This window comes from Raphanus sativus, chromosome 5 (assembly GCF_000801105.2).
Source record: "Raphanus sativus cultivar WK10039 chromosome 5, ASM80110v3, whole genome shotgun sequence".
NCBI classification, from domain to species: Eukaryota; Viridiplantae; Streptophyta; class Magnoliopsida; order Brassicales; family Brassicaceae; genus Raphanus; species Raphanus sativus.
The window spans coordinates 26,043,251-26,057,586 of NC_079515.1; the positions used below are offsets into that span (position 1 = coordinate 26,043,251).

Here is a 14,336-nt window from a genome sequence, read left to right on the forward strand (position 1 = left end):
ACTCTCTCCCATCTACTAAACAAGGCGGCTACAGATTTCAAGATTAACTACCACCACCAATGCAACAAGGCCAAACTCACCCACCTTAGCTTCGCAGATGATCTACTGATTTTCATAGATGGCTCTCTCTCTTCGCTTCAAGCTGTCTTGCAAATACTAAAGGAGTTTGAAACACGCTCAGGTCTGGCGGTGAGTATGCAGAAATCATCTTTTTTTGCTTCAGGATTATCGCAGGCTGAAATTGATACTATCCAAGCGTCGATGGGTATGCCTCTTGCCACTCTTCCTGTGCGATATCTTGGAGTCCCTCTCAACTCATCAAAGCCTTCGCTCTCGAACTGTGAAGGCATGATCCAGCAAATAAAAACAAGACTGTCTTCCTGGAGTGCGAAAGCGCTCTCTTTTGCAGGCAGACTGCTGTTGATCAAAACTGTGATAGCGGGGATAAACACTTTTTGGTGCTCTACATTTATTCTGCCTAAGGCTGTCATCAAAAGAATAAACTCTCTATGTGGAGTTTTCTTATGGAAAGGAGACATAGAGAGTCACCATTCTGCTAGAGTGGCATGGGATGTTGTTGTGAAGGAAAAGAAGCATGGTGGACTGGGAATAAAAGATCTATTTGTTTGGAACAAAGCATGCATTTTGAGACTTATTTGGCTTCTGTTTTTTCAGGCAGGTTCAGTTTGGGTGGCATGGTTTAAATCTACTGTCCTAGCCGATAACCTAAGCAATTTTTGGACTGTCAAACCGAGCTCTAAGTTCTCGTGGCTGACTAACAAGATTCTCAAGATGAGGGATACAATGTTCACCTGGATCAAGCAAAAGATTGGGGATGGAAGGAGCTGTAGATTCTGGACTGATAACTGGTTTCCGCATGGACGTGTCACTGATTTCATGCTGCAGGGGAGGAATACACGTCTTGGTATCCGGAAGGATGCAACTCTTGCCAGTTTGTGTACGGATGGCCAATGGTTTCTCCCGCAAGCTCGCTCTGAAAATCAAGTTCTTGTACTGGCGTTCCTGATGAGTATCAATTTCACAGACGAAGAAGATACTTATGAATGGGTCATTGATGGAAAATCATCAACCAAATACTCAACTGGTATGGTCTACAAGAAACTTAAGGGAGACTCCGACACTTTACCGTGGACTAAGGCAGTCTGGATCACTGGGGGAGTGCCAAAACACTCGTTCTTTGTTTGGCTCGTGACCTTAAACCGCTGCCCAACGCGAGACAGGTTACTTTCTTGGGGTCTTCAGACTGATCCGAAATGCATGCTATGTGGAGATTGTGATGAGAGCAGAAACCATATCTACTTTGAATGTATCTACTCTTGGGAAATTTGGACTTCAATGGCATCCCGATTTAGACTACTGCCGCAGAGGAACTGGAATGATGGCTTGCTGCAGATGCAAGTCCTTGGTGGGGACAAAATCAGGAAACGTCTACTGCTTCTTGCTTGGCAAGCAGTCATCTACTGGATATGGGCAGAGCGGAACTCTCGACTTCACCGTAACTGCTCTCGCCCTGCTGCGCTGCTGATGACATTGATTGACCGGCAAGTTAAAGACAAGATCAGTAGCTATCGAGAAAGAAATCCTACGCTATCCTCATCTCTGCTTCAAGCCTGGTTTGGTGCTCGTGATCGTATCGCTTGATCTTCCTGGCTTTGGTTTCATCGACTGCTTCTCGCGTCCTTTCCTTTTCTCTATTTCACTTGGGTTTCAATTACTTTTGGGTTTCTTTGTTATGGGTTACAATTACTGTTGGGTTTATTCACTGGGTTTCACATTTTCTACTGGGCCTTGCCTGTTAACTAGCCCACGGGTTATGTATTTTGTTTCTCATGCATTTTAAATATAATGAAAGCCTTTTCAAAAAAAAAAAAAAAAAAAAAAAAAAATTTTGGTATTTGACACTAATCTTGTAGCTTGGCATAATAAATCAGTGTTCTGAAACTCCAACCTATGAAATTATTTGATTAATGATCATATTTAGATTATTTTTTCTGTCCTTGATTTTGATTGAACATTATAATCAATGAAGGTTTTTGTTTATTTTTGTTTTGGTTACAAACAGTTGTAGTCTAATGAATCAAAATTTGAATCATTTATTTTAAATCCAAGTACTTCCAAAACAGAACCTTATCACTTACGTTTTCTCCATCGTTGATAACTTATTATGAATCACGTAGAAAAGGATACTTGTTTTATTTTCTTTTAACGTAGGATAGAGAGTGGTCAAACGCCAAACCATCAAATCACATTTTTACTAAGTACAGTCGAGACTTTTAGTGGTCTTGCCTTAACGAATTAGGCCAATGTTCTTATCTATCACCGTCCTGTCCAACTTACCGTTTTTTCATATTAACAATTTCACACGCATGTTTCGTGACAAAAAAAACAATTTCACACGCATGCATATGGTTTCCAGTAGTGATCGTGGTTGGTCTGTTTTTTCTGCGATTAATGTGGTGAATGCTTTAAAACAAACAAGTTTCATAGGCGTGTCGTTTATAGAGATCCATGTAACTATATCGCTTTTAATGTCTAAAAAGGAGTATTTGAAATCAATTTGCTAATTTTTTTCCATTTTGGTTCACTATTTAAATATTGAACAAAACTTAGCTTCACCCCTTAAGATGAACCTCTACATTCACCCACCAATAAAAAATAGTTAATTGATATTTGATATCTCTTAAAAAAGGAAACCAAGTAATAAAAATTTAATGAAATACAATTATATTTTTAGATAAATAAAAACTAGTAGTAATTATAAAAAAAAATATTTTTTAAATATTGATAAACCCGTCAGAAAATACTAAACCCTAAACCCTAAATTCTAAATACTAAACCCTAAACCCTTGGACAAATCCTATACCCTAAATTGTTAATCTTAAACCCTAAACCTTAAACCCTTAATCATAAACCATAATATTAAACCCTAAATTCTAAACACGAAACCCTAAACCCTAAACTCTTTGACAAATATTAAATCATAAACCCTTAATCCTAAACCATAAACCATTTTAGAATTTAGGATTTAAGGTTTAGTATTAGGGGTTATGATTTAGGATTTAGGGATTAGGATTTAGTTTATGATTTAAGGTTTGGTTTAAATTTGAGGGTTTAGGGTATAAGATTTGCCCAAAGGTTCAGATTTTTTCCAAGGGTTTAGGGTTTAGTATTTAGAATTTAAAGTTTATGGTTTAGAATTTAGGGTTTAGGGTTTAGTATTTTCTGACGGATTTATCAATATTAAAAAGTTATATTTTTTTATAATTGTTACTATTTTTTATTTATCTAAAAACATAATTTTATTTCATTAAATTATTATTATTTGGTTTTTTTTTTAAGAGATATCAAATCTCAATTAACTAATTTCTATTGGTGAATGAATGTAGAGATTTATTTTAGGGGGTGAAGCTAAGTTTTGTTCTTAAATATTTTGGCTGCATCACCGTGTATACTAAATGCAAACTAGTAACTTTGAAAACCTATTGAAATTAGTTCTACTTTGTTACATATCAATCAACGATCTGAAAGGAAAATTATATATGTCATTTTGTAGTCTTGCTTTACGGTTTCCTCCTAGCATGCTTTAGTTTACAAAAAAAAATTGTGTTGAATTTCTTTATACAAGACACCAGACAAAATACTTATGAAACTATAAGTTTAGACTCAGATGCGTATGAATACGAGCTAATGGTACTACTTAGATTAAAAAAGGAGATTAACCTAAGAATCGATTAGCTTACTCTCTTTTCGATCAAACGACGCAGAAATTGCAAACGAGTAAACATCATCTTTAACATTCCAAACACGGATATACATAGTTTGTGATATATTTTTTGAAGGAAAATGATGAGAATCTTTTGTCACTACAAAAGACTATTATATTGCTGATCTAAAATGGTATTATTAATTTATATAGCTGTAAACCATACTTTGAACGCCATTATATTATTTGGCATTTTCTAAAAATCTTCTTATCTTGCATCGAAAATCCTCATTTTATTAGCATTAGGTAACGCATGAACCCCATGAATACATGTTTCTTATACAACATCATGGTACTGATTAGGGGTGGGCACTTCGGTTATTTTATCGGTTCGGTTCGGATTCGGTTCGGTTTGATTAATTCGATTCAATGATTTATCCAACCAAAGTAAACCATAGTTAGTTCGGTTTGGATCGGTTTCGGTTCAGTTTGAACTCAGTTCGTATTGAATTCGGTTCGGTTTTAAAACACAAACGCATGGTCATAAAATCATCGTGTTGACGATTATAAAAAAAATAAATTATCTTGACTAAATTCAATATAAAACCGAAAAAAACTTTTAGAAACACAAAACATTTATAAAAGCACAATCAAATCAAAGTTAACTATAATAAATAGAAAATTAAAAAAACATCGTTAATAATACCTCTACAAAATAAACTATGTAAACTAAATATAATGTAAAACTGAAACAAAAACTTTAACAAATTATAAACATCAAACAAAAATTAACTAAAGTAAATAGAAAACTAAAAAAAAATCCTTAATAAAATTAACAATAACTTTAGTCTTAGCATTTTAGTATATTGTATATTGCTAATATGCACATTGGTTATGGGTTCGGTTTAGTTTGGTTTGGTTCAACGTGGTTCGGTTCAGATCGGATTCGGTTCGGTTGGTTCGGGTTGGAAAAATCTTAAACCTAACTGTTTGATAATAGACTTCGGTTCGGTTCGAATCGGTTTCGGTTCGGTTGGTTCGGTTCGATCGGTTCGGTTCGGTTTTTTTACCACCCCTAGTACTGATTGAGTTTCACATATGTCGTGAATCAATCGGAAAAGACAGTTGCCCAATCGTCTTGGCTTGCTCTTCTATTTTCCTTGCAACTAATTTTGTACGTGATTATGTATGCGACTAAAGTGTTAGGTGGCATGGATTAATTCGGGGTATTAGTTAGTCGGTAGCTAATGATATTTATAGTGCTAATCAAGATCTATAATCATATTTTATAATTAGTTTCTCTCTCTTTCTCTTAAATGTTTTAAAAAATAAAAGCTGATTATTTCTCTTCTTTCCATATTGGATTGGCCCCAAAATGGATTCGGCTCGTACTTCTATGTTAATCACTTTTCTATCTTCCTATTTTAGAAACAAAGGATATCACCAAAATTTCTCTTAACTCTCTAATTGCTGAATTTGCTTGTGATGACCAAAAAAATACTATTATACAAAACTCCAAATGCTTCCATCCAATAAGAAAGAGCACACACGTCGACATTAATCATTTTGATCGTCTTTTTCTTTATTATAAATTTATTCATATTAATATCTTCCGGTCCGGTCATTCAGATCTCTGTCGTCTCTTTCTCTCTCTCTATATCTATTATACACACAAACCAATCTTTAAACACTACAGAGTCTCTATCTCTCTTCTTCTTCAGCTTCTCCATGAGCTTCTATAGATAAAAGCTTGACCCATCTTTGCTTATAACTTCTTTCTTTAAGAAAAAAAGACTATTTTCTTCATCTTCTATAGGACTTTTGTTAGGTCCTCTACAAACCCTAATTTTATAATGAAGAATCAGCAAGAAGCGATGAGCAGTAATATCGAAGATTCTCTAAAATCTCTATCGTTGGATTACTTAAATCTATTAATCAACGGTCAAGCTTTCTCCGACGTCACTTTCAGCGTGGAAGGCCGTCTAGTCCACGCTCACCGTTGCATCCTGGCCGCACGTAGCCTCTTCTTCCGCAAATTCTTCTACGGATTTGATCCTTCACAAGCCGATTCAGCTGACCAAACCGGGCCAGAGGCTAGAGCAGCCGTAGTGGGAGGAGTCATACCGGTTAACTCGGTTGGTTACGAAGTGTTCTTGCTTCTACTTCAATTCTTATACAGTGGCCAAGTCTCAATCGTCCCGCATAAGCACGATCCAAGATCGAACTGTGGAGATAGAGGGTGTTGGCACACGCATTGCACTGCAGCTGTGGATCTCTCTTTAGATATCTTAGCTGCGGCTCGTTATTTTGGCGTGGAGCAGCTCGCTTTGCTTACTCAGGTTCTAATAAATTGAGAAAAGTCTATTTAGGTTATAATGATGAATGTTCTTTAAACTTGGTAATGTACTGTTTAGATTTGGTTTGGTTGAGTTAAAATTTGAATCCATATTGATGATGCACGCATAGGAGTTGTTATTGTTTTGATTTCATGTGTAACTGGCTTTAAGATTGATTGCATTGCACGTACTGCAACATCCTTTCTTCCGACAGGCAATGGACTGATATGTTTTATACCGATAAAAATTACTTAAAGATATTATATGTGTTTGTTTTCTTTTTCTTTAATGTTTTCCTTTCTTCAATATCCAAACTTTTTACTAATAAATATATCTTTGAAATTAGTAACTTTGACTAATAATAGGGATCTTATTAGCAGCCGAAAAATATAGATGTGACATGATCTTTTTTGTGATTTGGATGATTTTCTATTCAGATATATGTATAGATTTAATTCGTTGATTTCGGTATTTAACTAAATTGTGCCATCAAATTTCGCTTTTAAAAGAAATATTTTTGCCTTATCTTCGGCTTTCAAAATGTTACTAGTATATCTATTTTTCCTATAATGGCGCTGCCCTATTTTCTTCATTCAGGTTTGAATACAATGAAAACTCTGGTGATGAAACATAGTTTCTTTTGAGCACTCCCTTACAATGAACATGCATAATGAAAAACAAGTAGTGGCTAGTGTCTTTGAAAATTCTCATTTTATCTTACCCTTATTCTTTCTTTCCTTAAATCACAGAAACACCTGACAAGCATGGTGGAGAAGACCTCCATTGAAGACGTGATGAAGGTGCTAATAGCTTCAAGAAAGCATGACATGCATCAATTATGGACCACTTGCTCTTACCTAGTCGCCAAATCCGGTCTTCCAACAGAGATTCTAGCCAAACATCTCCCAATCGAACTCGTAGCCAAGGTTGAGGACCTTCGTCTCAAATCTTCCATGCCTCTTCGCTCCCTGATGCCTCACCAACATGACCTAACCTCTGCTCTAGACCTAGAGGACAAAAAGATCAGGAGGATGAGACGAGCATTGGACTCCGCAGATGTCGAGCTCGTGAAGCTAATGGTTATGGGAGAAGGACTCAATCTAGACGAGTCCCTAGCTTTGATTTACGCTGTGGAAAATTGTAGTAGAGAGGTTGTCAAGGCACTTCTTGAGCTTGGAGCAATCGATGTTAACTATCCAGCGGGTCTCACAAGGAGGACCGCACTCCACATTGCGGCTGAGATGGTCTCACCAGACATGGTGGCCGTCTTACTAGACCACCATGCTGATCCGAACGTCCAGACAGTTGATGGTATCACTCCTCTTGACATCCTTAGAACCCTAACGTCGGATTTCTTGTTTAAAGGGACAGTTCCTGGATTGACTCATGTTGAGCCTAATAAGCTTAGGCTTTGTCTAGAGCTGGTCCAGTCCGCGGCATTGGTGATGTCCCGCGAAGAAGGGAACAATAATAATAACGATAACAGCACCGTGATGTACCCTAGGTTGAAAGACGAGCACACGAGCGGAAGTAGTTTGGATTCAAGATTGGTTTATCTTAATCTTGGAGGTGAACATGGAAACCAAATGGAAGGAATGAGCCTGCATCATCATCATGACCCGCCAACAATGTATCATCATCAGCACCATCACTTCTAAGTTTTTATAGCCGATCATCTTCTAATTGAGATAATTAAGAGTTTAGACATATTTGAGATCGTATTTATTTGTTATGGTGGACATACGCGAACAATGTAAACTTTTATGTTCCATGAAGGGTGTGGGAAGGAGAGACGAGAAGAATATCAGGCCACCAACAAAATGGTCATTAGAAAAACGTATTTTTATATAAAACGAACAATTATGCTGTTGTTATTGGAAAAACTCCATGTAAGAATACATTTATATAGTTCTTATATTCTCTTTATAATTTTTTTTTAATTCTACAAATTTTGTCTTATAATCTCATATCTCTTCTCAAAGTCCCTCAAATACAATTATTGACTCAACATAATTATAACAATATTATTCCAGTTTTTAGATATATAATAGCATGCTATATATAGCTATTTCAATTATCATTATATTTTAAAAGACCAGTCAAATACATATGATTCAACATCAATTTCAGTGAATTTTTGTCAAGAACTTCACGACATATATAAATTTTATTTTGTAAATCAAAATTGAACCATAAGTATTCTTTTAAACGTTATCAAAAGGTTAAACCCAAATAATTGATTCTAACAACATTTTAAAGATTGGATAATATGGTTCAATGAAAATTAAATAAAGAAATTCTCCAAAGATTTACAGTTACGGTTAAGCGTCATACTCAATCTGAAAATTAAATAATAGTAGCTCAGTATTTATAATCGAGCAATTAGCACATTAGTTAGTCTTTGGCGGGAATAGTTCTATTGGTGGAAGTTTATTTCAGGAAGAAGTTTCATGGCTAAAACGAGGTTTAACCAAATTTAAAAGTCTGCACAGTACACCAAAACTATTTTAAATAATCAGAAAATAATTGGTTATTACAAGTTACAACCCTAAATGAGGCACGAAGAACGCCTCATGCTTATCTTTTTTTTTTTTGAACAACTACGCCTCATGCTTATCTAAAGAGTCATATATACGTCTCTCTCTTGGCTAAGAGGACAATCCTTTTTTTGTCCAACCTTATCTTATTTTATTAAAACAGAAATATTACAACTTTTTCTATGTGAATTTTAAAGTTGTACCTTATGTAACTAATGCTATATTAATCTACTTATTATTAGACATGCCTTTTTATAAATAACTAGGTTTTCAACTCGCGCTACGCGCGAGTTTGTTTTAATAATCTTAAATTTTTTATTTAAATATCTTTAAAATAAAATATAAACATTTTTATTTGTATATTTAATTTTTTACACAATTATATTCATTACATAGCTAATATTTTTATATTTTTTGTTTGTATATGTAAATATATAACTCTATCGATAATAGTATATATTTTTTTTATTAATCACAATTTGAAATAATTATATAGACTGTTTCGATGAATCTTAATTAGTTACTACTGCATTTTTATAAATAATTTTACTATAATTTTTTTTTTCATTTTAAATGTCATAAAGATTACTTCATATGCATAGTTATAACTTTGGTTTGCAATTACAAAACCTATAAAAAAATAAGTATGACTATTATACGAAAAAGGATTCTCAGCTACATGAATTATGCATCACTACATTGCCAAAACCAACGACATGAACTATATGATTACATGACTACATCTCAAAACTATCATGTTTTATGTTGCTAACACCATCAAAATCTATCTAATAGCTAAAAAGTTTTGTTTGATTTTAAACCCGACAATTTCTAATGAGGTTTTAACATATTATCACATGTACTCGGATATATAAAATCAATTTTGAATTATTGATTTTCGTATTTATTTTTCTTTCGATCTCTTGTATGTTTGTTATAGTCTATTTCTAAGAGTTTAGTTGATAAACTTCTTACCAAATCTTGCTAGATCGATTTCAAATCTGAAACATCTTTTACTATTGGAAGGATGTTTATGGTGTAAGCAACATAACACCTCAAGGATGTTGTCAAGTGAATCATATACTTTATTTTGTCCTAGATACATTTTGTTTTCCTAGATGTGCATCCATGAAATCGCATATAGTTTATATAGCTCATAATCATTTTTCTATTATTATATACTTATCGTGTGCATAAATGAATATGTCTTTGAAATAATATAATTTTATTCGTTTAAATACATATTTGATAGTATAATATTTATAATTTTTTAGTCATATTTATTTTGATGAAATTGAAATAATATTAAATTGTTTTTGTTAGATATAAGAAAAGGAAATAAATAGAGATTTTTAACTACGGTTAAGTGTTTTAAATTAAAATAAGAATTTATAATAGTAGATATATTTTCTACTTGATTTGGTCATAATATAATTTATTGTCGAAAGTATGATGGTTTATTAGTTCACATATTTTTTTCTTATTGCTTGAAGTTTGTCAGAATTTCATTGTTTTCAATTTATTCATTAATTTCCCATAATACCAATTGATTAATGTATCATGAATATTTTTCATATCTTTCTCATCAGTTGTCGCAGAGATTATAGTCTAATGTTAATACTATTAAAAATATTGATAAAATTTTAAATAATTTATTTGGTTTAGAATTTTTGTGTTTTAACATATTTATTAAAATTGTTTAATAAAACTCATGTGAAATCATTTTAAAATTATATGTTACGTTGATCACATAATAAAGTTTCATAAACACAGATTGTTTTCAATTTTATTTCTAAATTACATCAAAGAAGTATAAATAGTCACCATGTACGTGTTTTATTGTTAATGAGTTATAATTTTTAGAATACCTAAATTTTCAGGTATGTTTTATTAAATCTTATTTGGTTAGTTTAATGAAGATTTAGATTAAAACTTTCTAAGAACATTTATTTTGAAACATAATATATTAATTTTTCAAATTTTAATTGTTGATGAGTAAAGTAAATTTAAATTCATTTGATTGAAAAATGTAATTTAAAATCACATCAGTAAACAACATGTGTCTTACATGTGTCTACACATGTGGATTACTTTCACCATCATTTATTTTTAATAAAACTTTATACTTATTATTGTAAGTCAAAAAATGAATTGGCTACATTAAAAAGGACCAAAATTAATAAATTTTGATGCTAATTTAACATATTTTGATATCTAAATTATATGTGAATATTTTTTTAATAATATATAGCATCTATCCTAAAACGTCTGTGTAATTTGGTTTTCTTGTTTTTTAGATTAATTATAAATATAACTAATTATTAGACGTAATACTTTAGACTCATTATTTTTTCATCTTTGTTATATATATATATATATTTATAAGAAATCATCATGTGGTTTTATTATTGTTAATGACAGTAATATAAGATGATAGTGTTGATTACAATTTCAAAATTTAATGAGTAAATAGATTTGATAATTTCTTTTGATTGAAAAAATCAGTTTAAAATTCTTAAAATAATATTTTTATACAATATGTGTTTCACACAAGTGAATTATTCTTACATGTGGTTCCTTTAAAATAAATGTTTTATAAGTCAAAATAATAAATTGGCTCCGTAGGAAGAAAGAAAAAAAATTGAAACCAGCCATTGTTTTAAAATTGTTTAAAAACCATGTAAAACCTATTATAAATTTAGATAATTATTTATATTCTATACAACTACTTTAAAATCTATATTAATTTCATGTTCAATTTCTCCTAATTTTATTAGTCTTTAAATTTTGATATTATTATATTATTATATTATAATATATACAATATTTTATGCTTCAACATACTTTAGAACAAAAGGGTTTATTAATTTCTTTGACGTTTTTTCACCAATAATAGCATGTATATTATGTTAACATAAACTCCCCTATATTTGTTTATATATTGATTTGCTTTTTATTTTTAAAATAAATATGTTATTCTGAAAATCTTGATATTTTTAAATTCTGTGTGTAAATTTTTAATATTATGTAATATCAACTTTTAAAATAAGTGTGTTTTAAATTCTTATAATTTAAATTCTTGAAGTTTATATTTTTAAGATATTTTAGTTATTTTTTTATATTAAGTTTCCAAAATGTGTATATATGTCAATTTAATTCTTTGTAGTGAGTTTAAAAGTTTATCTTAATTTATATGAAAATTTATTTTATTTTAAATAATAGGTTTTTGGAAAATTGTTGACATTTTATTTATCTCATTTCATAAAAGATTCTATCAAATCCAATGTGGTCATCATCCTTCGAAAAAACATTACTGAAATCAAAGTCAGCGTCTTTCTAATCTCGCAGTCGGTGCAACATGGGTAGAACCTAGGCAAGTCCTAGGTGGAGCAAGTGCCATAAGAGAAATTGTTTTTTCCATTAGTTGAATTGAAAATCAAAGATCTTAAAATGGCTTATAATCTTCAATGCCTCCATACACCTTTGGTTACACTTTGTTATTTTATCAAGTCTACCCATATGTGAAATTTGCTAAATCCACCTCTTGGTGCAATGGATCCAGTCCAAGATCAACCGATCTTATAATTTCTCAAGAAGCGTCAAGATTCACCACTCATCTGTTCTCACATTCATTGCCTTTAATTGGCACACTGAGTCGAGGTTTAACTACTTATAGCCTTCTCCCTACAGCTTTCTCTTCAGCTCTTCGGCTTGTTTATTGTTAAGCTCAATATATAGTAATCAATATTGTAATTTTTATATTATCTCCTGTGTAACAAAGCCATTATGTTTCACTTGTATTTGATGTTTCTTTTACCAAAATAGGAGTAAATCTCTTAGCCGCTTCAATTTTTGATATATACATAATTATTTATTTGTTTCGCTTCTCTCTTGCTTGAATTATAATAAGAGTAATTTATCCAAAGAGATCATATATATATATATATATATATAAATTGACAACATGCCATGGAAGTTAACTAATTAAAAATTTGTTGAAACCTTTAATATTACTTTTACCCTAGTTTTCGATTTTTATCATTTACTTTTACATTACTAAAAGTCATCGCTGCAAAGTATTTGTTTTATATTATTAAAATTATTGACTATAATTTATTTTTAGCAATTTTCATTCAATTGCCTATGTCACAAGAGAAACTCAAAATGTTAATTTTGTTGAACATATTAAAAATAATAAACGTTTTTGAATAGGGGTTTAACTAACTAATGGTATCGACCAACCCAATATAGACAACTTTTTGAAAATATTGATTTTTGATAACAGTAAATTAAAATAATGACTTGTCATATTTTGATCTGAGTTTTAAATCATATGTGTTTTCACTTCCTATAGCTTCGATTAAAAAACTTTCGTATTCTATTTAAAATGTTAATTTTCCAAAAATAAAAACTATATATATTCAAAAACATATTGTTGGTTTATGTTATTTAAATGTAATTTAAAATTATAAGTGATTTAAATACTATACATTTAAATTTTACAAAGTTTTGTATTTTAAGAACATATTTTCAGTTTCTAAAAAATCATATATATTAATTGGTTTATATTGATTTTTTTTATTAGTAACTGTATTTTGATGGATTTCTATTTTATTATAGAAAACTATATATTTGTAACTTTTTATTCAAAAATAATAAACTAAAATAATGATTTAGCATATTATAATTGGTGATTTTAAATCATATGTTCAATGCTTATAGCCTCAACATATTATAAGAAGAAGTATTTTTTTGTTAATATTACAATTCTAATTTTCATTTTCCATTTTACTATAATAATACCATTTAAAGCAAGTTGTCAAATGTTAATACTTATGTTATTAATTCAAGTTAATATATATATATAGTATTATTTCGTTTCATTTATATATTGGAGATATTAACATTTTTTAAAATAATAAAATAATCTATTTTCTACTTTGACTACTTTAACATTAATTTCTATTTTATTTTGGTATAAATGTATTTTAGATTTATTATATCTAAAAAAAGTAATTTTTTGGTACTATAACTATTTTGATTTTCCATTTTCTATAAAAATTACCATTTATTTAAGTAAGTTGTTAAATATTAATATTTATTTTGTTAGTTTAAGTTATATAAACAATATTAATTTCGTTTTTAATTTTTTTGGAAATATTAAAATTTTTTAAAATAATAAATTTAAAATCTGATTTGTCATATTTCAATTGAAATTTATTTTGCTTTACTTTAAGTTTTGTTTTTGGAAATTTTAACATTTTTAAAAAATGAATAAATCTTTTTTGTCATCATGAATAAATCATAATGATCAAATAAGTATTCGTAATGTAATAATTAATATATTCTTAACTATTTATTGTTAAATTTCGAAATTATTATATATATTAAGTTAATATATGTGTAATGTTTTTACTTTTGTTAGTTTGCGTTATTCGAAATCAAATAAAACAGTTTTTGGGAAATATTGACATTTAAAAAAAAAATTGATGTGTCATATTTTGATTGGTCGTTTAAAATCCTATGTGGACGTTCTCAATGGCTTATAGCCTCAACTTTTATATAGTATAGATTAATATCAACCCTTATCATAATTTTTTACTTCTTACCTTATTATTATATCCACTACGTATGTTTCCTTATATTGCATATATTTTACTATAAGCTAGATACATCCACTAGCATATTATACTATAAGATAGATTATTAATAATACATCTACTAACATATAATACTATA

The 14,336-nt window shown here is 30.2% G+C and overlaps 1 protein-coding gene across 2 annotated transcripts; it reads left to right on the forward strand.

Annotated features, from left to right (window-relative positions):
* The first annotated feature begins 5,100 nt into the window (after positions 1-5,100).
* Positions 5,101-8,000, forward strand: LOC108860843 (regulatory protein NPR6). Of its 2 annotated transcripts, none has more exons than XM_057010881.1 (2): positions 5,101-6,063; positions 6,252-6,801. In XM_057010881.1, the coding sequence occupies exons 1-2, from the start codon at positions 5,578-5,580 to the stop codon at positions 6,417-6,419; spliced, it is 654 nt and encodes a 217-aa protein (XP_056866861.1). In that variant the 5' UTR covers positions 5,101-5,577; the 3' UTR covers positions 6,420-6,801. The 2 variants fall into 2 exon arrangements, with proteins under 2 accessions (XP_056866861.1, XP_018490194.1); XM_018634692.2 differs by lacking the exon at positions 6,252-6,801 and adding an exon at positions 6,810-8,000 and having other exon boundaries at positions 5,122-6,063.
* Positions 8,001-14,336: the final 6,336 nt, after the last annotated feature.

Bases quoted from the DNA above. Each gene is read 5' to 3' on its own strand.
- LOC108860843 (XM_018634692.2), top strand. From the start codon at position 5,578: ATGAAGAATCAGCAAGAAGCGATGAGCAGTAATATCGAAGATTCTCTA. The intron at 6,064-6,809 runs GTTCTAATAAAT...CTTAAATCACAG, and splicing joins AGCTCGCTTTGCTTACTCAG to AAACACCTGACAAGCATGGT.